Source organism: Numida meleagris, chromosome 3, assembly GCF_002078875.1.
Source record: "Numida meleagris isolate 19003 breed g44 Domestic line chromosome 3, NumMel1.0, whole genome shotgun sequence".
NCBI classification, from domain to species: Eukaryota; Metazoa; Chordata; class Aves; order Galliformes; family Numididae; genus Numida; species Numida meleagris.
In genome coordinates this window covers 9,995,707-10,023,009 of record NC_034411.1, presented here as the reverse complement: position 1 = coordinate 10,023,009, position 27,303 = coordinate 9,995,707, and the positions used below count along the sequence as shown (strand labels likewise).

At 42.3% G+C, this 27,303-nt stretch overlaps 1 protein-coding gene and 1 long non-coding RNA gene across 7 annotated transcripts in view; one reads left to right on the top strand and one right to left on the bottom strand.

Moving 5' to 3' along the window:
• The window catches only part of FSHR (follicle stimulating hormone receptor), a 100,717-nt gene extending 97,971 nt beyond the window's left edge, over positions 1-2,746 (top strand). For 2 of the 5 annotated variants that reach the window (XM_021390913.1, XM_021390912.1), the window contains exon 11: positions 201-2,746. In XM_021390913.1, coding sequence (XP_021246588.1) covers positions 201-1,428 — 1,228 coding nt within the window. In that variant the 3' untranslated portion in view covers positions 1,429-2,746. The remainder of the gene's footprint in view (positions 1-200) is intronic. The other 3 variants (XM_021390911.1, XM_021390910.1, XM_021390909.1) reach the window with 3 other exon arrangements.
• LOC110395896 overlaps positions 1-27,303 on the bottom strand; it is a 69,875-nt gene that overhangs the window by 4,637 nt on the left and 37,935 nt on the right. Inside the window, exons 2-6 of one of the 2 annotated variants that reach the window (XR_002436671.1) lie at positions 27,044-27,140; positions 12,874-12,955; positions 10,703-10,742; positions 10,084-10,183; positions 6,928-7,080 (exon numbers count right to left, since the gene is read on the bottom strand). This is a non-coding gene — a long non-coding RNA (uncharacterized LOC110395896). The remainder of the gene's footprint in view (positions 1-6,927; positions 7,081-10,083; positions 10,184-10,702; positions 10,743-12,873; positions 12,956-27,043; positions 27,141-27,303) is intronic. The other variant, XR_002436672.1, reaches the window with a different exon arrangement.

The following is a 27,303-nucleotide window of genomic DNA, read 5'->3' as shown; positions in this document are numbered from 1 at the left end:
TCATGTAATGTTATATAAATAGGTACCAGTCAGTCTATTACTTTCAAGTTCCAGGCTAACCTATATATAATCAGCTAACCAGAAGAAGAACTGAACTGCTGATGTAAACTCTGTGATTCTGTGTTTGTTGTGTGTGCCTCATGCTGTGTCTCTTAGTTTCCAACTCTGCTTTTTTTTTTTTTTTTTTTTTACAATTTCAGCAGTGAATTATATCCGATATGTAGCATATCTCAGGCTAAGCAAGACCACGATGAGCAGCCTGGCAAAAAGAAACACAGACGATCTGCAGCTGAAGATTATATTTCCCACTATGGCACAGGTTTTGGCCCTGCAGAGAATGAATTTGACTATGGTTTGTGCAGCGAAGTTGTTAATGTGGCTTGCTCACCTAAACCTGATGCTTTCAATCCGTGTGAAGATATCATGGGATACAACATTCTGAGAGTCCTGATATGGTTTATCAACATCTTAGCTATCACTGGGAACACCGTTGTCCTCATTATTTTAATAAGCAGTCAATACAAACTTACTGTACCTCGTTTTCTAATGTGCAATCTTGCATTTGCAGATCTCTGCATAGGTATCTATCTGTTGTTTATTGCATCGGTAGATATCCAGACCAAAAGCCAGTATTACAACTATGCCATAGACTGGCAAACTGGGGCAGGATGCAATGCTGCAGGATTTTTTACTGTGTTTGCAAGTGAGCTCTCGGTCTACACACTGACTGTGATAACTCTGGAAAGGTGGCATACCATCACCTATGCCATGCAACTCGACCGCAAGGTTCGACTTCGGCATGCTGTGATCATAATGATTTTTGGCTGGATCTTTGCTTTCACGGTGGCACTTCTTCCCATATTTGGTGTCAGCAGCTACATGAAGGTCAGCATCTGTTTGCCTATGCACATAGAAACTCCGTTTTCTCAGGCTTATGTTATATTTCTTTTAGTGTTGAATGTACTTGCCTTTGTGATCATCTGCGTCTGCTACATCTGCATCTACTTTACTGTGAGAAACCCTAACATCGTCTCTTCAAACAGTGACACCAAAATTGCCAAGCGCATGGCTATACTGATCTTCACGGACTTCCTCTGCATGGCACCAATATCTTTTTTTGCAATATCAGCTTCACTCAGGGTTCCTCTCATCACGGTGTCCAAATCCAAGATCCTTCTGGTTTTGTTTTACCCTATTAATTCCTGTGCTAATCCTTTTCTCTATGCCATTTTCACAAAGACTTTTCGCAGGGATTTCTTCATTCTGCTGAGCAAGTTTGGTTGCTGTGAAATGCAAGCCCAGATTTACAGAACAGAGACTTCCTCGTCTGCTCATAATTTCCATACAAGAAATGGCCATTACCCTTCCGCATCAAAAAACAGTGATGGGACTATTTATTCACTGGTTCCTCTGAATCAGTTGAACTGAAATGCTTGCATGAATTCGTGTCTGAGGCAGTGTGATAATCACTTCCAACTATTTGAATAATGACTTCAACATAGCATGCAAACTTATTTTTTTATGAAAAAACATTTCTATTTCCACTTGGCTTTTTTGTTCAATGAACAGCCATCAGAGATGACACATCATCTTCATTAGTTCTTGAAGGACAAAGAACACAACTGCAGTATATGTCAAAGTGTCCTTGTAGAATTGTGTCCAGAAATAAACAAGCTTATAATTGCATATCTCCTACTGTACAGGCAGAGATTCCCCTCATTCTAGGAAGATGTCCGCTGCTTACTGAAAAGGAAGTAATGGTTCTAATGGTCAAAAGAAAAAAATACAGAGAATTATCTTTGTTGTATGTGAAATGTGTTGGAACAATCACAAATAATTAGCTCTTTTCATTAACTATATCTCCTGAGGTTACAGGAGACAAAGGCCCCGTTTAATGCCCTTCTAGGACTGTGTTGATCTAGATGGGTGGGCCCAAAGGATCAGATTTCATGTGAATTTGTAGCAGACTTTTGTTTGGCTTGAGTTTTGTTTCCAAGATGAGAGAGGAAGAACAAGAGCAGGAGTAATACTTCATAAGAATCATTTCCCAGTTTGGGTTAATAAAGTTGGGTTACAATCGCTTGTGCAGGGCTGGATCCCTTGAGCATGGCAAGGTGAACCACTGCGTTACTCTTTGAGACTGTAAGGGGCATTGTAAGCCTGTACCATCCCCTTCATGGGACATCAGTCCTTCTGTAGCTGTTTTCAAGGTAGCTGTTTGTGGTTGTTGTTTTTTTTTAATTGAAAAAATTAATGTAAGAAAAAAAAAATGCAAGATACACTTTATTCATGTCTGCAATGCCCAAAAAGCCTGCTAGTTTCTTCTCAGCCCTGAACAATGTGTTTTATGTGTGTAATCTCTAAACTATTTTGCATTTTCCATTCTGAAATCCATTTTAATAAAACCAATATCAAAACAAAGTGCCTTGAGAACAACTGTACGGTCAGAGATATGCTGATGAAGTAAGCAATTAATGTTACTGCTTATCTGGAGAGTTCCATTTATGCAGCGCAGCCTCCACAATTGGGTCACTGTGACCTATGAATGAGACTTGCCTGATGAAAGCCTCCACAATAAAAAAAACTACAGGCTCTCAGAGAGGTAAGGAAGCACAGAAAGGTATGTATGTCTGAAACTTCTTAAATAGATATCTTTGCAGCATCGGCATGTCCTTCTTTTAATGAGTCTTTTCCATTAATTTTCATTTCTTATGTAGTATGACAAAAACTGTTGATAAAACTTAAGAGTTTTAGTCCTTTTCAATATGCATATATTTAAACTATTTAATATATAGGAATGACTCTTCTCAGATGAGACAGTCTTCTGTTTCCCTTTCTGACAGTCAAGGCTTGGACTCTGATAATGGCACTACAACTGCTAGTCAACTGCAAGGTCAGCCTTCTGTTCAGATAAATAAGCGTGTGTACATGAGATGAGCCATGAGCAGCAAGGAAACAGAGTCTTTGTTTTCTCTGGCTCAAAGGAAAGCCTTGTAGTTATTTTAACTTGGAGCTCATTGCCAGCTTGCTCCACAGACCATCTGACAATTGAAAAAATTGTCATGTCTTCTGGTTTTCCTCCCTACCCTTCAAGGATTCAGGATGGCACAGTCCACCCAGAAGGAGCAGCTGCCTTTCGGCTGTCATGCAATGGCAGAATTCCTGGGTGTATTGCAGCATCTGTCACTGCACTGTGTAATTAGAGGAAAGTTCCACAAAGACAGTCTGAGACCTGGTCATCTCTCCCAGCCCCATCAACCTCCAGTGCCATGTAGACTCACACAGAGGAAGATAAAGAGGAAAAAGAATGGAAGTGTTGAAAAAATGGAAGGACAATGACATGCTAGAGATCACTTGGATCAAGAGTTGAGCGCGAGCTCATTATGAGCACCAGGGTAATGTTTAACTGGTTTGAATAGGCTGAGCACAGGGCCCAAGATGCCAAGTAGGCCAGCTGGAGAGTGGAGAGGGCATTTCAGACAAAACCAAAGAACTACATAAACATTTTATCTCTTTTTTCTAAACTTTTTTTTTCCTTTTTCTTCTCAGTTTTTACTAGATTTACATATCCTGTCAGTGATTGCTTGATTAGCCCCAGAATCTGAAAGCAATCCCAGATGCCCCTCTGCTGGTGTATCCTTCCCTTACATGCCCCTTGTATTTCAGTCTCCACCAACCCCAGAAAATGCCCAGTTAAAGCATATGTCTGCCTTTGTTCTTGTAGTGCCACTATCAGAATGACCTATCTCGTGCTGATAGTGAATTTGCTGCCTTTGGGGATGCCATAAACTTCTTCTTGAGCTGCCCGATAGAAGCATCACTCCTTCAGGCATGTACCTCGAGAGAAGCTGCTACCTGACCTCCCCAGGAAGCACATACCTGCAGTTGTGATGGGTAGTGAGAAATGGGGTCACTACCTCGATAGACTAAAGGTCACAGCATGAACATTGCCACCACAGGTAAAAGTAATGGGAGCAGCTGGTCAAAAGCATCAATAAAAGTAAAAATCTGACTCAGTAGAGAAAATGAACTGAGAGCCATTTTCTTTACAGCATTTGCTCTGGGGGTTGCACAGATATGCCAAGCAGGGTTTGCTCATTAGAAGGCAGATCTACATTTGAGCTTGTTAGGAATGCAAGATGAGGCTTTGCATCCCATTTAGCAAGCCTGCAAATCATCTGACCACATTTCTTTCCTGTAGATTCCATCCTAATCATTCCACTGAGGACACAGTGGATAATCTTACATTTAATTTATGCAGCTTTGTTGTTGAGAAGAGTTAGTAATGCAAAATGATTTATCCTCCAGGAATAATCTAACCACTCCTCCCCCTCCTTGAAAGAACGAACAGAAAAGGAAGGTGCATCTAGTTCAAATGGTCAGGTAGCCGCATGCAGACCTCTGCCCACGTTTGCATTCCTAATTTGAGCATGTGTAATCTCACATTACATATTGCAAATGTGAATTGCATGCACATTCTTCTTGAGAGTGAGATTTCAGTCAAAGTTATCTGCAGACGCATATTTGAAAATCTGGGCCTTGCTTCTTTAAAATATTCATGCACAGGAGCAGGATTTTACAGCTGTCATCTGGATAATTAAACTCTTCATTAACAGTTGTTCTCAAACCAGTAGGTGACCTTTAATTAGGGATGAAAGTACTCAGGAATGGATTTCAAGAATTAAAAAATGCAGAGAACTCCCTCTCTTCCCTCATTCGTTGAAAACCTTTTGTAAAGCATCAGTTTTCCTAGAGAAATAACACTGGGTGAGACAAACGTGTTTCCAACTCTAATACGGCAGATGAGTTCTTAACTTTACTGTAACTAAAATTTGTAATTATTTCTCTGCCTCACGCATCTTTTGCTGTGTGTCACCTGGATCTTTGTTATCCCAGGCTAGACGCCAGCAGACAGATGTATCCACACCAAAAAAGAGCCAGAAAAATTAGCAGGGACACAATGAGAGCAGTGCACAGATAGGAACGTACTGTGTTTGTGGGTGGGCGAAAGATTGAAGGGCAGGATGGAGCAAGATAGACTTTTCTGTTGAGTCATCCTAACATCCAGTGCAAAAATTCTGCACTAAAGGGGCCATTTTGGATGAATGCAGCTCTCAGGCCACAAACAATAGGAACGCACATGGGAAAATCTGATGGAGAAATTAAAAATGAAGTTCCAGTCAGGGGGTTCATCACCCAACACTGCAGAGATTCATTAGGGATCCCTGGCAGAATGAGGGGTGGTCACAGGATTGTGGTTATAATTAGAAATGTATTACTACATAAAAAAGAAAATAACCGTCACTCACTGTATCTTATTAACTACAGTTTCTAGCACTTAGCTTATAGTTGCACAGGATTTCTTGAGTTCTGAGTTACACACACTTCTCAGGTCACCTCAGCAGACCCTCTGCAGATCGGGTCAAATTCTTATCAAAGAGCACATGATGCAGCCATAACCCGGGCTCAGGCTTTATGTAAAGGACACGAGTCACTCTCTCAGTCCTTGGAGGAAGAAGATGGCAGTAGAGCCATCCCTGGCCACTAGGGATCATGGGATTTGCCATGTAAATATAATATATAATATAAATATTTTGTGTATGCTGACTGTAAAAGGGAGAGCAGCTGCATTAGGTGCCATCCAAGCTCCATGCAGCACCATCGCCAGTCTCCTTTGCATCGCAATTCAGTGTACTTCTTGTGAGTTATAAAGGTCTAACTTTAATTCTTCCAGCTGCTTCTTTTCTTGCCCAGGCTGTGTGGGCAGGCACATGGTCCTGAACATCTGCTTCTGTTTTCCCCATCTTGGTTCTTCCTAGGATGGTGGTTCGTGCTGCCTGTGCCCAGAAATGCTCTGCTTTTACCTGCCATCCTGTATTAGCAGAATACCTGCTCCTCAGAAGTATTGCTTCAGAAATCAGCAGTGAGAAGTTCAAAAGTCTGCTCGTTGTTCACTGTGTACAGAGTGAACTTGTCTTTTTATGTTGCTTTCCAGTTTCTCTTTGCTATTTTAGCTATTTTCTGAGTGATTGCTGTGAGAATAACTAACCCTTGCCCAAGCTTGAAATGTTCTCCTTTGAAAGAGTCTCTGTTTGAGCCAGCCGACATCAATAAATCAGGGTGAAACACACAGATTCCCCTCCCTGCCTGCTGCAGATTCCCTGGACTTTGTTGGAAAAAAATCTGATTTTTACACAGGTGATTCAGAGTTTTCTTTCCCTCATGCCACAGAGGTCCTGGCAGCAGGAGGCATTCCCTAGTGAAAAGCTGGAGAAAGTGGGGCCATCAAAAATTAGAAAAGTAAAGCCAAACTAGGGCAGCTTTCAAAGGGCCTCCATATTCTCCAAGGACTCTCTGACACCACTTCAAGAGACGGCCCAAAGCCTTCCTTTGTCTCTCTCTTTTTTAAATTTCTGAACCAAAATTGGCACTAAAACAGGATTCACCCTACCTTGGGGCCTCTGCATGTGTCTTATTGCACAACACAGTGCCAGAATTTCCAGTTAGCACAGGTATCAGACAGTGTATATGTATTACCTGCACTAGCATCCTACGTTCCTCAGCAAAGCCAACTTGCCTAGACTAGACAAAAATTGAGTTGAACTAGATGTTTTTCTCACAGGTGTTGTGGCCATATCTCCATGGTGCTGCATTTTTTGCCATATTGACTTAACCAAGATTTGTTTTATTTCTAGCAACTCCGATTTCTCCTATTACCCAACACTGCCATTCACCAGGACTACACTTTCTCTCCCTTCAACAACTCCTGCTACCCACACCACCACTTTCAGCATCAGTTTTCCTTCCTCCCATGGACAGTGTTATCTTTTCAAGTGTTTACTCTGGAACCACACTCATTAGTCACAGAAAAAAAAGAACTTCCAAGGCACTGGTATTCTACTTTTTTCGTATTAAGGTGTTGTTTACCTCTTGGAAACGCTCCACCTGCAGAATGTTCTTCCATTCATTTAACACCATCATGACTAGCACTCAGCCTCTGTGCCCATGCTTCAGCATGCAATTCCTGAAGGCACCAGCTCGGCAGTGTTTTTGGACTTGGTTCCACTGTCTCTTGTGCACCTGTACCAATTAGACAAGGGTCATCACTCTTGGCTCTTCAGAAATGATTTTTGACTGCCCTGACTCTGGGTGCTAGTCCTGCTACCGTGTTCAGCCATGCAAGCAGAAGAGATCTGCTTTTATCCAGGAGAAAAGTCATTCAAAAGTTAAGTGAAACTGGGGAGAAAACAGGCAACCTGTGTTCACAACAGCCTCATCATTACTCAAAGACCTCAAAGAGCAATGGAAGGGCTGCCAAATTATAAATTAAATAGTTACAATCTGGCAGAGCTCTGCTTGTTGCAGTAAGTAAAACATTTATTCTTTTGGATACCCCTTCTGCATGCATCACGTAGTATCACAGGGCAGTTTGCACCATTGCTAAGTTGTGTCCCAGATCTCATGCTGTCAGCGCTGCCTTCTTTTAGCACTGTGGAACATCCTGTGTGAAACTAGCAGGCACTTCTGACCACAAAGTTAAGTAAGGGGTTAACAGTTAGTCACTTAACTAACTAGGCAACTGGACAGGTCCGACTTAATTTCTTGCGAATAGCTTTCCAGGAATCCTTTGGCTAGTTCTCTCTTTAGAACTAGTTCATTAAGAAATATCATGTTTTTCTTCTGCCAAGCTTCCCATATGAGTCATAGCTTAATTGGCTACCTAGTTACCTTCTTCATAATTAAAGATCCCATAGCATGTTTTCAGTAGGTGACAGACAACATCAGTGCTCTGCCTTGGTGTCCTCTTGCCTAGCAGACACTGCTGGTGATACCTTAGGCTGTGAGTGAGCTGAGGCTATTTGCACAACACATGCTTCCTTTGCTCATAGTGTTACTGCAGCCTCCACACTTTCCTAATTCTTTCAAAGCTCCAGTTAACCACTGCATGTAGGCAATAACTACATACATATGTACTTTCATTAGTGGGCAAAGATTTTCAGAGAACCCTAACTAACCAGTAATACTTAGGTAAAGCACTGATGGATGTGGAGACCTCTTGAAGATGAAACTTTATCACCCCTTTAGTCTCAGTAAGCTGTTTGAGGGAATGGGTTATGGTCTAGTATGAGATAAAATGATGATCTGCCCTATTTTATGTAATGTTTATGCAAAGGCTGTCCCCAGAAGTTCCCTTCTTATCCTTGTGGTTTCTTTTCACAACCTGAAAGACCACAAGAATAGCACAGCTTCTGATAGGTGAACCTGGAGACTTGCTTCTGCCAGAGCGAGAAGAACGACAAATGGGACAGACAGACAGCACTGAGGAAAAAAGGATGTGGCAAAGCACTTAAGAGAAGCTTTCGTCGTATACCAGAAGCAGAATAATTGTCTTAATCTTAAGGCTGCACCCAGAAACCTGGGGGAAAATCTTTCACGTCCTGTGCTCTTCAGCAGGAAGAAGACTGCAGTCAGAGGAGAGAGTCCTGGGAGGATTTCAAAGGCTTTTTCCCTTTCAGAATGTCAGCAAAATGAAGAAATGATATTGAGGAAGGAGGGAGGCGGAGATGGGAAAATGAAATTTCTCTCACTTAAAATAAGACTACACAAATAATTCTTATGAGGCAGTGAAAAGAACTGCACTGAAGAGGCTCATAAAAACACAATGTCTAATTTTTCTAAGCTGGGTGTCCTGCAAGCGACAACGGTCTGCACTGAGGCTAATATTCATCCCTGTTCAGAGTACCAGCACAAGAGCCATTTCCACAATAAATGACCTTTAAGCAGGGCTGACATGATGTGTAAGTTCTGTGCCGGCCCTCTGCACTGCAGCAAATTGCACATCGAGAAGGTAATGCTTGCCTTTCCTCTATGAAAAATTGCTCACATCCTCCACCACCACCCCCAGCCATTCCTATCACACATTTGTTTGCAAGTAATTTTGACTAGGAGGCGCAGGAAGGAGGCATCCAGGCTACAGGAGCATCTGAGCTCCTCTCTGCTCCAACTGCATGGAAAATAACTGAAAGAAGAAAGCTTGGGCAAAGGGATGGTGTTACAGGTCTAAGCCTTTCCAAACAAGCACCCTCTTCTCTGCAGACAGCGGCTGAAGACCACAGAAGCTGCTGTCCTCCCAGCTGGATTGATCATTGCTTCTGGAAAAGGATTTGTTTGTATCCTTACCTATAAGCAAACCCTAGTGAGCTCTTTTGCTGAATTACGGTTGATTTTCCTCATGCACACGCACACACACACACACACACAAAGTTGTTGTTTCATCACCAAGCACCACTTTTACCACTGTTGAACACAAGTCTCTCACTGTCTCATCATCTCCTTACAAGCTTATCTTCATCTTTCCCTTCACTTGTCATGAAAATGATCCATTCTTAACCAAGTCCCTCCAACCACCAAAAAGTCCTTCTGGAACAAGCAGCCCTGCCACATGTGGCAGCAGGCATGCTGGAGTCCCATCACTTTTTGCTCCCTGGGCAATAAAGTCCATATCAGCAAACACAGCTGTGTCTGTGGACAGACTCGAGCCAGTCCTTCAGTCCTCAGAGCTGCATGTCCTGACAAACTTACACGTGTATATGCGATGTATGCTTTCCCCATGCGGCATGTTAGACACAGCAAAATGAGATCAAGCCCTCAGTACTTTTGCAAAATTGTTTTTGATCATGTGCCATGTGAGTAACTTGCAGAGAAAAGCATGGGATATGATTGAGCAGCTGTTGTCTCACCGACTGTGCAGGCATGAAAAGAAAAGCAGTGGTAGGGGCAGCCTGGAAGAGGGCTAACTGCATCCTGGATGGTCTCCTTCATCCAGAGCCTCCTTCATTCAACTGCAATATTTCCCAGCAGGTTTGATGCAAATATATACGATAAGCAAGGGAGCAAGAGGGAAGCTGGGGAAATAAACATGTTTAGCAGCTTGTGCTTTGGCAGTGCATTCTTTGTGCTGCTTATTAACAAACAGGACATAGAAATAAGGTGGTGCTTGAACAGTATCAACTACTCACACTGAGTGATAACCAGGCATGAGTCGAAGGAGTTAAGTGCTTTTCTGCTTGTGCCATTTCCTACCTTTTTGCATCTCTTTGAACCGCTGCTTTTACATCTCCCTCTTGCCTCTGCACTTGTCCCTGCCTGTAGCAGACACCAGTTATGGAGTTACGAGTAATGTCTGAAATAGAAAAATACTGCAATCAAGAAAACTCTTTAAAAACCAAGAATATATATTTTCCTTTGATTTTTTGTGTCTTTTTTCCTTCAAAACATCCTTTGTAATCCTGAACATCACTGTGAAATGGTTGTTGACAGTTCTCATTTACTTCAGAGGGGACTCTTCATCAAAGGAAATGTTGCAGTGTTCTTCCCCTCCCCTCTACACAAATATTTCTCTCCCCCCTCCCCCTGCACACACAAACACTCTCTGGTTTCCTCTCCCATTCCCTTTCCTGTTCTGTGCCTACAAGCATAGACAAGGAGCACAGCTCTTGGATGGGAATGAGCTATGATCCTCAAACACACCAACAGATTGTGCAGAGGTCTGGGGGGCTCAGGGATAGGACGCTGTTTCCTAGGGAAGGAAGAAGCTGAAAGGTGAGACCGTTTGTTTGAGAAAATTAGAAGGCACAGATGGAGGAGCCTGAAAGCATCCGTATCCTGACTGGGGGTCAACTTTTGCAGCCAAAGAACTCACCCTTTAGAACAGCCAGGTTTAGATAGCTTGAGATGTTCTTCTGTGAAGGAGAAAGGCAATGAGCGATGCTAGCAGTTCTAAGAATGGATCATCATGTTATTTATGTGACGGCTGGCATTTACCAGTTAATGAGAGCAATAGCAGATTAAAGACTTGTTGTGTTTAAAGCCCTCCCAGGGAGGAAAAGAAACATATAACACTGCTAGGCAATCTCTGATAATAAAGTCAGGCTGGATGGGGAGGCGTACACCTCCCTCAATGCTCCATGCCCCACAGGGGACCTGGGTGCCCTGGCTGTGTCCCTGCTGCCTCCTGCAGCTGCCAGCAGGGCTTAGTGGGCAGGGGGATGGGGTGGCCTTGTGCAAGACACCTGGCTCACCCAGCACCAGCGTTTTGTGACCACCTGCTGTTTTTGTATTTGTAAGCCTTCATTCTGGTTTCCTGGCCATTCCCTTAATTGCATTAATTTACAGTTGCAAAGAAAATCCAATCTCAACCCATCTGTATCAATAATTCAGAAGCTTCCCTTTCCTCTTCAAGTAGCAAGCAGCTGTCCTGGATTCCTACTGCATCCAGTGCTTAGAATATGAATGTGGTGGCATTAGTTACCACTGCAGTTCAGTAGCAGTTTCTGTCGTATCTTTCAGCATTATTTATAACGTGATTGCTATGCTTTCTAGACTCAACCCATGCATCTTCCAGGAATGGACATCAGGTTTACTTCTTGGAGAGGCTCTGAAGGCAGTAGTGGGTATTGCTTTCTCCCTTCTCACACCCAACAATTTTTTTTTTATGGACAGCTTGGTTAACCCTTTCCTATGGCAAGGCTGAAGGAACTGTTACCCTCTTCCTCCACACCAGGAGTGCTCACTCACCACCACACCTCCTGAACGTCCCTGAGCAGGCTCAGGACACCACATCTCAGAGGAATTCACTGTGATGTGCGTTCATGGTAGTCACTTTATACTAGCAAAACAATAAAATTCTAATGAATTCTGGGCTTGTTTTAACGCAATAAAATAGGCTTTCATGTTGGAGGCTCAGAGAATCCTGTGCAGCAGGAACTGACTGCAGTTTCTGAGAGCCTGAAAACTTTTGAAACCAGACTTTTTTGCCAATGGGAACACAACAAAGCTTGTGACCAGGAGAGCTGGAGTACATGTGATGGACATGCCCCAAGGCTGCATCAGGCTTTTGAGACAATCTATGCATGAACAACAGAGGTGCACAGTACTACAATGGGGATCCCTGAAGAGGTGGAGGAGTAGCACCCCAAAAGGGCATGCCCACACTCCTGGAAGCATCAAGGTGCACGGACAGCCCACCCATGACTTAATCTATGGGAAACTTAACAGCAACAGCAATCAAAATGTTTCAAGCTGCCAAACATCAAGGGAAATTTTGCCCTGTGAGCCTTGCCTGTTGCCCAGAGGGATGAAGACATTTCCAGCCCCTGTCTCATGCACTCGTATCATCATGGAAAGGACACCCTCCTTCACCTTCCAGCAAAGTTCAAAACTCCCCAAGGAAGTGAGAGCAGGGTGCAGGGGATAAAGCTCCTTTCTGATGCAGTTTATGGCTCAGAAGAGCCATAAACCGAGGTGGTTTCACCTGGATCAGCCCCCAGGGAGCAGGCAAGCTGCCGCAGGTACAGCACTGCCTTTGGCTGCTTCCCCAGCCCAAGGTCATCCCTGTGGTTAGCCCTCATCCCTGGAGCTGCTCTGTCTGAAAAACGAGTGCCTCTGAGAGTGGTATGGCAGAGCACTCCCACACACAGCTGCAGAGGGAGTTATTTAACGGCACGGATGTTATTGAAGTGCAGACTGTAGCGCCTGTTCTCTTCCCGCAGTATAAAAGGCAGCATTACATCATGCCTGTGCTGAGAAACACTCCTCCCATAAGGGCAATGTAGAGAGGTTATCTCAGAAAACACGGCAAAAATGCAAGGGTGCTGGCAGGTGGGTGCAGGCAAGGCCAGATCCTTCCACTCCTGTGTTGGTGACCTTGCTTGTGTTGTTCCTTTGCTCCCCGTCCATGGGACATAACTCCCTGGGGAGAGGAGAGGATGGGGTCTGGCAAGAGATTTGTGGTTTCCCATTTCTTCTACTGTCCATGAAGCAATGACAGAAACACCCATAAGAGTTCTGCATGATGGAAATGTTGTATCTCACCTGAGATGTTAAAGCCCTGAGGTGCCAAATGTCTCCTGGGAGCCTAAGAAGAGCCGAGGACCACGAGGCATGTCAACAGCATCTGAAAAGCATACAGAAAACAGGAACTATAATCAGGCCAGGCCAGATCACCAACCGCAACCAAGGTTGTAGTTTCTCCCGTGCTATGTGAAAGATCCCCAGATTTCATTTCTGCCCTCTGTGCTGGTGATGTTGACAAGAGTTAGGATACATTTAATACCAGGTGAAAAGTTTAAGACAGTGCTGCACACATGACTGAACCTTTGCAGGAGTCTGACAGAGAAAATTTTCTTGCAGCAAAAAGGCAGACATTCATTTCCTGTCACCTACCACTGCAAATACGTCACTTTCTTGCTCTCTCTCCTCCTTGTCAAGTAAGTATTTCACCAAGGAATAAATAAATAAATAAAATTGTTTATTTCCAGCCCTATAATAGGTGCACCTCTTTACTTCAGGATTGATCTCTTTGTGCGTTGGTAAAAAATGTACAGTCTACTTCCAATATTTTTGTCGCACATTTCCACATTTTTCCATTTATGGGACAAATTATATCAATACAAATCCAATTTGCTCTGCTGTGTTTAGGGAACGACTCTTGTATGTGAGTTGGTTCTCTGAAGTTCTGAGTTTCTCCTACAAAATGCTCTACAGCTTAACATCCTCCTCGGGAAGAAGAACATCCTCAGAGCTGCCTGGGGGAGACCAGGAAAAAAGCATTTTCTATATACTTCTGGACAAAAGCTGATGCCCCATTAAATGCAGGAAGTTTAGAAGGGCAGTAGTGGTGGTGCTCAGTGAAGATCTACTTTCAATTGATTTAATGATATGAGATAGTCCGGTGACTATATTGAGCAATTAGTATTAAATCCTTAAGAAAATAACTTTGAATTTTGAAAAAAAAAAAAAAAAAAGGCTAAATCATTAGCTATAGCACTGTTATCTAGTAAAACATCCAGAATTTAGGTGTCATATATTGGCCTAGCATAGTCACTTGTTTTTATGAATTATAAGGGTAAAAAGAGATGGTTTATTTGAAAAAAAATGAGAATGGTTGAAAAATTAAAACAGCAGCAAAACCTTCACAAAATAAAACCTTAAACTCTGTTTCTGGAGCTGTTATTGGAAAGGTTGTGGTATTTATGTGAAATCACATGGAGGAAACCTTTGCAAGCATTCTGCTCAGCATGAACTCCAAACACCCACCACAGTGCTAGATTAACTACAATAACATGTTCCAAAAGGCAGATATACTGCAAAGCAAATTGCACCACCCTTTAGTGTGCTTTGACACTCAGGAGGAGAAGGTAACATTGGAATGCTTTTTTCCACCAAATATACCAAGTCTACAACAATGAATCACAAGGCTGCAAGAAAAAAATATGACCAGGTTGCCAGCAACAGTCAGATATTGCCACAGAAGGGAAAAGTCAGTCTCTGAGGGAGAACAGGCTCTGTATGGGCTGGTTGCTTCCAAAAGAGCTAGAGATATTTCTAGAAAAAGCAGACTGCAAGCAGGGGCTTTGCCCTGGGAAGTACTTACTTTTCTGACGCAGAGTTACTGAGCACGCATGAGGAATTAACTTATGTTATTGTATAACAGAGAAATGCAAGATGAAATGAAAGTAGTTCCCTACCTTTCCCACAGTAGATCAGAGACTCATTCCGATAGGAGTGCCTCGGTTTCATGAAATAATGAACAAAGGAAAACCTGCATCGTAAAGTGTGCTTTTTTTCATAAGCTCCTAGTGTATATGCTTTACACTTTAATATTTCCTTCCTCTGACATTTATTTTGTAAAAGTAATAAAGTCTTGAAAATAAAGGACATCCTACCTCACATCCTCTGTCACTGAAGCTTTCACGATAGATGTGATTTATCAGCTGAATGCATAGAGGATAATGCTAGCAACATGGTCAGAGCATAGGGTCAATCCAATCTCCACAACAGAACCAAGCTACACAACTCATTGCCTAAATCTTGGTATAGATCCGGGCAAAACAATCCAGTTCTCCATAGGGTATGGACATGGCACTTTTCAGGTTGCTAGAGGACTATATTCCCCCCAGGGATAGCCCACAGCTCTCCAGCTGTTTTGTTGCCTCAAGAATGAGGACAAAATCAGTAACAGTGGCGCATTGCAGTGAGAGCTGTCCAGCTCCCGCCAGCACTGTCCCCCCTAATTATACCGAGCCTGATCGATTTGGAAAAATCTCTTTCTTCTCTATCATCTGCTTGGTTGGAGGTATAAAGGAAAAATCAGACTTGTTTCTTTGTTTTGAATGTTGTCACACATCAAATTATTGCTTTTTTTAAAGAATCTGAAGTGTCCGGCCTGTCCTTATTGAAACAGGCATACTGTGGCCTCACAGCTTGTATCAACTAATTGTCCCTCTCCCGTTCATCTCTTGTCCATTCCTAAAGGCAAGCTGAGGAATTGTGGTTTACTGATCTAAGTAGTGTTTTACATTTAGCTCATTGGAAGTCAGATAACCACAAGGAAATAAAGAATCTGATCCATAAAAAATACATAGCTAGGACCAGCACTGAGATCATTTCTCCTAACACCTGCACGTGAGTTCAGACAAATATTGACCCAGAATAGTTGCCATGTGACTCCTATTAATGACTGCGAAACAAATCAATGAGATTTTGTGTTTTCTGGGGGCAGCTAAATTACTCCATTTGCTATTTGTGCTGAAGGTTTTCAGTGCTTAATAGATCTCAAAGCAAACCCTGCTGGAGCCAGTTGGGAACCAGCAGCCAGGTGAGTTTCACATGACTTTTAAGTTTGATGGAAAATATTTCTCTCTGCTGGGTAGAAAGGAGTTACTGAATTTAATTACTTCAAGCCACAATCATAAAAAAAAAAAGAAATAAAAAAAAAAGCAGAAATAATTTGTCTTTGCTTCACAACAAAGAAAAAAACATGATTTCGAACTATGGCCAAAGTGTGCTAAAAGAGTTCATTAATGCTACTAACTGAGCCCAACTCAGTGTAAAGAAGAATGCTTTAAATGTGTGAATATATTCAACACATCTATGTATGAAACAGCTGTTTATGGTGACTGCCTGGTAAGGACAAATGCTCACCCAAGCCAGGACTGCAGCAAACCCCTCCTTCCCAGAGCATAACCAACTCGTAGTCTCAGGAAGAGATGTTCTGCCATTATCGCAGAAAATGGCACATCTTGGGGAAATTTAAGAAAAGTTAAATTTTAAAAGGAAGTATAAAAATATAAAGTAACAGAACAGAAACTCTCATTTCAGAAATGGATAATAAATTCAAACATTGAGTTGGTTTTAGTTCTTCAAAACCACGTTTTTTCAGTACGCTTACCGTCAGCATATTTTTCCTCTGCTGAGCTTGCTGCTAATTACCACTGGTGGGATATTTCTGGAGCCAAAAATGGAAGAAGGTTAAAAAAAAAATGCTGTGATCACTGTTATAAGTGCACAGCACAGACTACTAACAGTTCCAATGATCTCAAGAGAGAAAGATGAGTTAGTTCTGTCTTACAGATGGCAAACATGGGCACAGATCCTTGAAATCACTTCATGCAGTCATGCAGAACACCTAAGGCTCTGCTCACCTTATCAAGTAGCACAGCTTTCTGGAAGAGTGGAGCTGTAGAGAGGACCACATGAAGACCAGAGGTCTATAATATTTTGTGTGGTTTACACTACCCATACAGGCAGTCTTTCCTATTTTCCTATTTCAAATCTGGATCCATAGAGATGAACCCACACTGGCAGACAGAGCATCTGATGTGCACATCTTTAGTGTGCTCCAAAAAGTACATGGGGTCCAAGACTACTTCACAAGAGGAATAAAAACTCTAATGAAGAGGGATGATAAGAAAATTGATATTGAAACACACTCTGGCTGTGCTCTAAAATGCTAATGCAGACTACATTGCATGTACTGAGATAGCCCAGGTCTCTGAAATGCTAATTCCAGTCCCATTTGTATCATCTTCTCACTTTAAACTAGAAAGAGATGCATCGTGAGATAAGTGTTTCAGAAGTGAAACACTCTTCAGAAGAAGCCAAACCAGAAGTAGTTGCAATAGCACTCAGTCAACAGTTACTAATGATTGCCATAAGATGGGGATTGTCCAAGTTCTGTTCTTCAAAAGTACATTTTTCTTCATGGCATATCCATTATCTGGACTATTTATAAATGGATATGAAAGCTGCATACCAAGGAAAGGAAGAAAATCTTTTCCTTTTGATGGTATGTTGCTTGACAATTTGGGATATTTTCCCAACTAAATCCTCACTTTTTGTAATACTGGAGATGTCCTCAGCTGTCCTTGGAGTCCCACCTTCCCCTATGGAAGCATTTGCTACCGTGTGCTATTAGCTAAGGAAGCTATTAGCTATTGCTAAGGAAGCAATAAAAGTAAGAGATGAAGGAGACGATGAGACAAGCGTCTTGACCTTGACTCTATATCTGTGACAAGCTGAAGTGAAAGCCAAGATCCAAACAGTACTCAACTCTAGCCAAAACCAGTCTGACCACAGATCTGTGATGAAGTGTGGGTTTTTGAAATCCAGTTACATCTGTACTTCTATTTTTCATTCACCACTAAATGACATGTTCCTTCTGAAAGAAACTTGCACAATTTGAAGACAAAGCCAATGAGGAGTACTGACTATGACTAATATCAGAGTTATGATGACTGTGCAAAAGGGGCCTTCTTTTCTTTCAATTCCTCCCAGATTCTGCCAGTATCAAAGGATCGCCAAGTGCTTTGTGCCCATGCATTATTCAAGACATGCACTTTTTAATGAGAAATTTTACAGAGAGAAAGCAGGCACTGGTAAGATGTACAATGTAAACAATACGTGGAGAAGTTATCAGTATGTACACGGTGGTAATATTAGGCAATAAAGGTGCTACCACAATTGATTGATATGCCTTAATAATGCCTTTCAATTTTCCTAAGGGAAGAAGAACAAAATGGAACTGAGACTTCCCTGTGTTAAGGATGATATTTTCTAAGTTCATATTTCTTTACAGTGACTTTCTAGGAAAGGATTTTGCAATGAGTGTAATCTTCTCTTAAAGAATCCTCCCAGTGTGCTTCCCTTTATGAAGTGGCATTAGCTGTTATTAAAATACATACTTATTTACATGGAATTGAAAACATTCTTATTTTGTTAGGTTTCTACAAGTATATGGTAATAGTAAATGTATCGGGTCACTGCACTGTTTACATCATATTTATCTCCTTTTAGATTCTGCTTGCAAGCATAGGAATAGATTAGAGCAAAATATATTTTAATACAACGCAAAACACAAAGCACTTCAAAATAAAATCATTCTTCTACATCTGCTTTCTTTATGAGTTTTGCCTAAGGGTTTGATTTCATAAAAGCTAGACAGGAGTTCTGCAGCTTGTGCCATCCAGAGACTTTTATTGTGGGGATGGAGATTGTAAGGGTGGTTTGAGATTTCCAAGCTGAACATTTGTGTTCATAAGAAAGAACCCCTTGCCCATCATGACAAAGTTAAATTTGTGCAGAATCTGCACAGGAGGAGGAAAAAAACAAAGTGATTCTATCAGCATAAACAGCAATATAATGAGCTGCTTTGTCAGAAAAGCCCAGTCTTTCACTGTACAGACACCCCCAACCACTCTTAGACCCAAGCCTTCCTGCAGAGTCCCAGGAGTTTCCTGAGCTTGCTTACCTCTTTGGCCTAAAGCTACTGCTTGTTTAAACCAGTGTAGCTTTCCTGACTTTCAATATTTGAAGTCCATAGAGGGCAACACTGATAGAGGCATATGCATGGCGTCAGCCAAAAAATGTCACTCAGCGCCACCTGCAGCTAAGTCTCCTGGAGGGGTAACCAAGCATGGTGGGAACTTAAGGGGTACAGTGATCCCAAAATAAGGCTGGAGAAGATGCCTACATGAGTAGGTATGACTTTTCTGTTGTTTTTTTTTTTTCTCTTTTAAAGTACATTAACGTATTTATGTTCATCCTGAATCTCTCTCCCATCTCTGTTCTTACTCCTTTTTTCATGCTATATTACAAAGCTGGCTATTTCCAAAATCTTCTTCACCACTAAGTAGATGTATACAATTAACAGCCTACTTCTTAACCTTGCATAAACAAGACACACAAGCCATAGCAGATCTCAGCCTTATTGCATTGGAAGCTACATGCCGGTTAATGAGACGTGCTATGCTTCATCCCTTGGTGATGTGTTATGCACTCCTGGCGGTCTCCCCTCCAACATCACTGACCATTCCACCACTTTCCCCACTACTGTAAGCTTTACAGAATTTTGTTATTTCAATTCATTATAGCAAATAACTGTTGCTAAATATCACTAAATTGGTAGCTGCTAAACTGTTAAACCAGTGCTGAAATGCGATCTTGAATGCAACAGGTATACCCTCTTTTGAATCACAATTTTCCATTCACAGTTGCATTCTGTAATTTAGCAGCTTAATTGATATACAAACCACCCAGTAAGGGCCCACTATGGTATTTGCAGACTGCTAATCTTTTCATCAAGATGCCAGATTTCAATTCTTTTGCAGAAATCAAAATATGTAGTGTTGACATTATTAAACAGAGCAAAGTGATGTTTCATAAATCTACAGCAACACTTCTGTTATTATTTTAATTCCTTACTTATGGATCCTTCCTTTTATGTGATTTATCCTCCAGAGAGCCACGAGATTAATTGGTCTATAATTTGCTGGTTCATTCAATTTACCCTATTAAATAGTGGCACAATATTAGCTTTGGCATTCCTCGGCCTTCATGCTCCAAGACTTGTTAGAAATCAGTGCAAGCAGGTCATACATCTCCTCAGGCAATCCTTTCCATAATTCTGGATGCAGGCACTAGAGTCCTGAGATGTAAAAGTGCTTAACTTCAATAGTTATTTAAGATCCTCCCTAATTAAGAATAGAAGACAAAGTGTTTGTTACCATGCTGAGACACAAAGCCATCATTCTGCTTCTTTTTGAGCAGAGAAAAAAACATAATTGACCAGTCCTGAGGCAAAACTTCGGGGGATAGGTGATATCTTTATTAGACTGATAGCACTGATCATAGAGATAGCAGGTCTAATAAAAGATTTTATCATTCCCTGCAAAGTTTGCCTTACCTAAATCTTTAAACCACCGAGGCTCCAAACAGCACAATTATGAGAAGAATTCTAGTTTTTTAGTGTTGAGACCGATAATTTTATAATTCTTGTCTGTGACCTGCCACATGCCAAGCCTAAGGTCTCATTCTGTTCCTCATACATTTGAGGAATTACAGAATTGCAGGGGTTGAAAGGGACCTCAAGAGATCATCGAGTCCAACCTCCTGCTGAAGTGGGTACTGTAACATACGTCGCCCAGGTAAGCATCCAGCTGGGTCTTGAATATCTCCATAGAAGGAGACTCCACAACCTCCCTGGGCAGCCTGTTCCAGTGCTCCATCACCCTTACTGTAAAGTTCTTCTGCATGCCTGTATGGAACTTTCTGTGTTCAAGTTTCAGGCCATTTCTCCTTGTCCTACCACTACACATCGAGAAGAGCCCGGCCTCATCCGTTTGCCTCCCACCTCCCCTTAGCTATTCATAAAGATTTATCAGATCCCCTCTCAGTCTTCTTTTCCCCAGGCTACTCAGCCTTTCCTCATATGGGAGATGCCCCAGGCCCTTTATCATCTTTGTGGTCCTCTGCTGTACTCCTACAAAAAGGTTACACTGTTCAGCACCGTCTTCAGCCTCATTTATCTATTTTCCAAATTCACTGTCAGATTTTAGAGACTCACAGTCCCACTTGGTCTATGTTAACATGAATGTAAACATATCTGGTTTCTCATATAATTGTTGCTCTCACTTCTAATCTGCAGCTGCCTGTATCTTGTTTTTCCCTGATTGCCAAATTTCAGGGGCTTGAAATTTAATAAACCTCTCTTGAAGAGTTTGCTATTATCATTTGTACTCTGATGTTTCAATTTTTCTCATTATCAGTTGGTCTTTTGAGAATTATCCCTTTTTACAGCAGAGAGAATGTGAGAGAGAGTTTTCTGAGCATATCTGTCTTCCAGTTAGGATCAGCAAATGCAGTTTGGTCTTGTAGGATGGCCTTGGAAGGTACAAGTACGACCTAGGTGGTGTGGCCTACTTGTGCCTTGCGGGAGATTATTGGAGGTGGGAGGTTCGGTAGTCCCTCCGGTGATCGGTACATGACCTACTGATATTGTGGTGAACACTCCAGTCTTCATTGCTAAGGGACCCTCATTATGTCCCTATGGCAGATCAGGACCCCCCCCCCCTTTGGTACCTGATATAGTTATGCAGCCACAGATACCTGGCCAAAGGGTGTGGTACAGATGGCCGGGACGTGCCCCTGTGCAAACCAAAGTTGACCCAGGACAGGAATACGGCCTGTATCTTGCAGTGGAAGGAAGACTTCCCCCTCTTGGTACCACTGAAACATCTGTACTACTCCCTGTGACTCTCTTGAGTCTCTTGGATTACCAGAAGGAGTGAAATGTCATCGAAGTGTTCCAGTGTCACTGTGAAATCAAGGATGACACCTGGTGATGGCCTATGTGTGACTGGTGGAACATGAGATGGACCTGCACCAAACAACTGTATGTCTCCAGCAACATCATCGAGCACTGGCCCACAAGAGAACATGAACTTCAACCACGACCTGATCATCAATCATTTTACATTGTGTCAATCTGTATCACGACGGGCAATTGTATAAGCATCACGGTGTGCCAGATCCCTATATTACGGAAGGCTCATCCTCCAGCTGACTCAATCACTAGTTCACGCTGTGAAGGGGTGGAGTGTATGGGAACTGCTGAGTCATGGCCTGAACCACTGATTGAGCACCTGGAGGAAAGACCCAGTCAGCCCTGGGAGCACAGGTGAAGGCAATTCACCTGTGTGACCAGAAGGCCAGACTCCACCCCTCTTAGGCCTCATTGAAGGGCTGACTGCCACTGATGGAGGATCTTTTTCTGGAGACCCCTCCTTGGTGGAAGCTTTTCCCTGCAAGCCCAGAATCTCCTGATATGGGTGAGCGATCTACTTCCCTTCCCTTGTGGCACCTTGCTATCATGCCAGTCCTTCCACCTCTTTTGTAACACCTTTTCCATTGTGTTGGTCTTTCCGATCATTACAACTACCTAACATTTTTAGAAACTCTAAGGAAAGCAGTTTTAGCAACTGCTTATTCCCTCTTCTTATCTCACTCAACTTATAAGGGGATGCTCTAGGTGACCTACAAATGTCTTCATGCTTCACTTTCTCCTTCACTTAACCACTGCCTCCCAGTCCTTCTAGGTAGAAGTCTATGAACTGCAGCTTTTTTCTTAGTCTTGAGAAATAAATCACTCTGGGGGACAGCATCTTGCAGAGAGCTCCTCCCATGTTACCACAAGCACCCAAAATACATACACACTAGCTACCAGTTTAATTAGCCTCTGCAGGAAATAAGCCATGTTTTGGCCACTCCAGCTATCTTTGTCTTGCTACCAGCTCTCAATAATACTAATGATATTCAGTTTCTTTTCACAAAAGGTAATGTGTAATTCCTCTTGTTTATGGCCCAAGCTCCTCGTGTTCATAAAAAGGCTACTGAAGAATTGCTCTTCTTTAAACCCCTCAGTGCCTTCATTCTTTGCATCACTGTAACCTTGAATTTAGTCAACTTGACTTGAGGAAACTTATTGTGTTAGTCTCTGTTGATTCACCATCATTTGTATGCTGGTTTTAAATCCTTTGGGTCATTTTAGGAGGTAACTCCCCAGAAGATGGGTAGGAGATGTAGACCCAAGGCAATTCATATACCTTCCAGCCCTCCTCTGCCACCTCTGGTGAGCTGACACCTGCAGCCCCGCAGTGCCAACACATTAGAGGTGTAAAACACTCCCTCTCTCAGTTAGAAGTGATGGTGTGGAGAATCACATCCAAAGCTTTTCTTAGAGGTTCTTTCCTCCCTTACCTAAATCATGTAATATTGATGTCCAGAGGTCACCCCCCTCTCCCAAGTACCTCACCAAAGAAAGCTCTTCTGTATGTCCATACAGCACAGCAGTGTATACCTATTACATCAAAATTATTAACACTGGTTTTGGTGACCACAGGTTGTGCAATCCACTGCTGTAGCACATATAAAATGCCTCCAGTTCTATGAGTAACATCATTTTTCTAGGATGTAAAGGACTGCATCCAACTTTCAGTCCACTAATGCAGGTTATGGACAACCCACTTTATCATGATTCCGACTTGCAGCACCAGAGTCCTGGAAGACCAAATATTTGCTCTCTAACATACATACCCTGACGGATAGCTCCACCTTCCCCCAGTCACTGTTAATCCAGGGCTTGTACAGAAATAAACAGGATTCAGTGCTGGCTATTTTGGTTTCTCTGGTGGGTATTCCTCAGGCAGTTCTGCACAGACTTGGGATGAGCTGCAGGGATTACCTCTGAGCAGCCCTCAGGGACATAATGTCAGCAGCTCTCAGTTTTGGTCTGTGGAGGCAATCTGACAAGTGCAGCTAGGCCTGATAACAAAGATCATGCCAGAAAGGTGCCAGATGCAGTACTGTATTCCACTCTGTTCCCTTGGCATTTGGCAGGCTATTTAAATTCTTTTTCCTATCCATAGACAAAGTGTGGGACACATCATACTCGCATAAAAACAGCTTTCCAGTCTTCACGTGGCAAATCATGAGCAAGTCCTTGCAAAGTACTATGTGGGCTGGAGAGTCCAGCTCTCTATCTGGGGAGAACAGCATTCAGCATGTTTTTGCACAACCACCAAGAAAAGTATTTGCACCTTAAGGTAGCAGCAGGATAAATCCTCCCTTGGCTCTCTAAAGTAAACAAACATTATCTTCAGCAGGAGAGATTTGCAGATAATCAGTTCAGTGTGAGCTAGCGGTACAGCACTGTGGCCCTGGACGAATGTAATCATTAGGTACATAATTAAAGAATATGGATGGAAGTAAGGAGCTTAGATTGTGTCTGCACGTGAAACTTATCCTACTGCAATGGAAATACCGTGTCTGTGCTTAAAAAGAGCTCTGAAAAGGTAGAATTAAATACAGTACATATCCTTGGGAATGATTAGGGAATATGAAAATGCATTTCAGAACAACTGATTGAAGATGCGTTAGATATTTATCCTGTCAAGTTGCAGGGGTTACTTGGTTAGGTTCTAAAAATTCCCACCTGTGGAAAAAGACTGAGCAGAATTCACACTCTTACCTAGCAGTCAAATACATCAAAGAGCAGATGGCTAGAACCTGAGGCTGGGAAAAATGAGAGTGGAAAACCAGTGCAGTTTTAAACAACATTTATACTTAATCACAGGTAAATTGGATTCTTCATGACAGGAAGGCTTCACAGTAAAGGGATAGGGTTTAGTTTCACTAGTAATTCAAAAATAAGTTAGCTCAGGGCAGCCCTGTGCCCTTAACTATTGATAGGGGAAGCCCATGCTGAAGAAACTCTCTGCCATATCCCACCTCTCATTCACCCCCAGAGGGCTGACATACTGGGGCACACTGAGGCCAATTCACAAGGTGATGCACCTTTGCAAGAAGATGCTAAGATGGCTTCAGGGTCCTGCCCTGCAAGATTTAGCTGGTGTGACAGAAGACACTGCCTTTCCCACCTGCATGCCCTCTCTGCTTATCACTATCATCAAAGCAAGAGCTCAAGGGACTGGGAAGGTCTAATTCCCAGTGCCACAGCTCATTGATTCAAGAGCTAATGCAAACCACAATTGATTGTGCAAGTAATTAATAAGTCAGAGTGATAAGTGCAGCACTGCAGAGAGGCTGAAGGCAGGTCAAGCTGTGACCCTGCTGGAAGTCTCCAGCTAGAGGAGGGAAATCTTCCCAATATGATTCACCTGAGTTTGTGCGGCAGAGTCTTTAATTCACTATAATTTAATTCTCCGAGGCATAAACTAGAGATCTACAGCCACTTAAAACACCTGAGTGAGAGCATCCAGGCATGCTATGAATTTTGCTTCGCTAGTCTTCACTTCTACACTTCAATTTCTGCTTCTCATGCAGACATAGACCTGGAGTCAAAGAACTGCTTTTTGAACTCAGCCTCATGCATACTCCCAAGGACAGGTTTGACTCCACAGTGTGTTAATGTTTTGACCAAAAAGTGGGCTTCTGAGAAGCTGTGTGTGCAGCTCCCTCCTGCTTCACTGATGGCATCTTTTGCCAGTCCTGCTGTGAAAGGGGCATGTTCCCCAAAATACTGTTTTTGTGAGTTGATGTAAAGTGCTTGCAGGTCTCATTTGGACCTGATACTGCTGTATGCAGGGAATTTTGTAGTTTCTGTAGGTGCATAGCAGAGTTCTACCTGAAATAAAAAAATACAGTTCCTTGCAACTGAGTAGTGTACAAACTTTGAATGCACCAGGTTTTAAAAATTGAGTGTCTTCAATGAGGTCATAAGTGCTTATGCTATTTCTCTGTATTACTAAAAAATACCAAGCAAATTAAGGCAGTGAGGTTCAGAAATGTATTTTAATCATTATGTGAGAGTTGTGGTAGTAGATCCACACTGCCTAACACACCCCTAAAACCAAGCTGGGTTTTAAGAATAGCATGCCTTTTGTCTTTTATTCAAAGCCAATTAATATTTATATTTTATAGAAAGCTATAACTAAGCTTTAAGGTCAATGAAATTTTTCCTATTTAGATCTATAACTGCTTAAATTACCGTTATCTTGTCCCACAACGTTGCTGCTTTTAAACTGTAAGAACAGTATTTCCCTATACACTCAGTTATAGGGTGTTAGGAATGACATTTTTTTATTGCAGTAGAATTTCATTGAGCTCATAAATATTACTATGTCTTTACATGTAGTTCAGAGATTTTGGTTGAATATTCAGCTATTTACTTTCAATTTAATGGTTTCTTTTCCACACAGAAATTATCACAGCTCGAAAGAGCCTGATCTCCACCAGTCAGGAATTTACCCTCATATACGTAAATCAGCTCCTGCATTAATTTAATTAGAACTTCTGTCTGTTCTAATCTGATCCTTTGTAGAAGAGAAGATGTTGGAAGCGAACCAGGGATATTGCATTAAAAATTTTAGCTACATCTAGAAGGCAACCGGCAGGCTGGGTTAAACTGCTACTGCCAGGCTCCCTCAGCTGGCACTTTATTAAAAAAAAAAAAATTAGTTGGTGGCCTCCAAGAGGAGGCAAAACAATCTGACCCATCTTCAATGCAGCAGTCAATGAACATAGGTAATCCCACCAGTGCTGCTGGCCCACCATTTCCAACCTCTTCCACATGACATGAGACCTGCAGCCACGGCTGGACAGCCAGAGATAGGATCCACGCCACATCCACGCTTCTGCAGCGTGCCCCCCCGGGCATGATTTGTCATGCAGCAAAGGGCATGCTGCTCTCCTCCCTGTAGCTGAGGACCTGCAGTCTGACATTTCCAAAGGGGTTCCCTGCATTGGTGCAGCTGCTGCCAAGCACAAGCCACATGGCACAGGCTCACCTTGCCTATCCGCACGATAACCCGTTTATCTTGCCCTGCTGTTAATAAGCCTTCGCAGCTCAAGAAGCAAGCATCTTTGGAAACAACAGCTTAGACTTTGTCCTGATTTCACTCCAGCTCCCTGCTGACAGATAGTGCAAGCAAGCTCTTATATCTTGTCTCACTTTTCTGATTAAAAGTATTATCTTCATGTGAGGCCAGAATTTAAGGCATCAGATTGGACTCCAGCTGTAGGTAAGTGACAGTGTTTGCTAGATAAGTATCCTGAATGCTTTGCCGAGGGTTTGGTCTTCTGAAATAAACTGTAATGATACCATAAATAAAAAGTGGCACACAGGAGGGCTCAAACTGACTTTCAGCTTTAGCAGAGTGATAAAAGGGCATCGCCATTTAACTAGGATTCAAGAAACCTTCCTGGAAAGGGTTATCCAGAAAGTAACACTATAAACACGTACAATTAAAAGAGAGGGAAAAAAGCAAAGGGCTGAGCAAGGACAGTTTTCCCAGGTAAAGCAGAGATAAAAATGCATATGCAAAGTACCCTGTCATAAGAAAACACACACAAGCTCATCGATCACTTTAAACCATAATCCCCAAGCAAATACAAATCTTTTTCTTACCTCTAAAAATAGAGCTGGATCTTTAACGACGTTGGAGGACTAGATAATAACCATCAGGAACCCACGGAGACTTAGCTACCAGCATGAAGATTTTCCTCTGTTTGAGAAAAAGCACAGATTCAGCTTTCCAAACATAAATGGGAAACAGCATAAGGGAAATCAGTGTCTGCCAAGGGGAATATTTTTTTTAGGTGGGATAATGATAGTCCTTTCAGGCTATGTCACATACGTAATTGGTTCTCTTTCTTCATTAATGAATT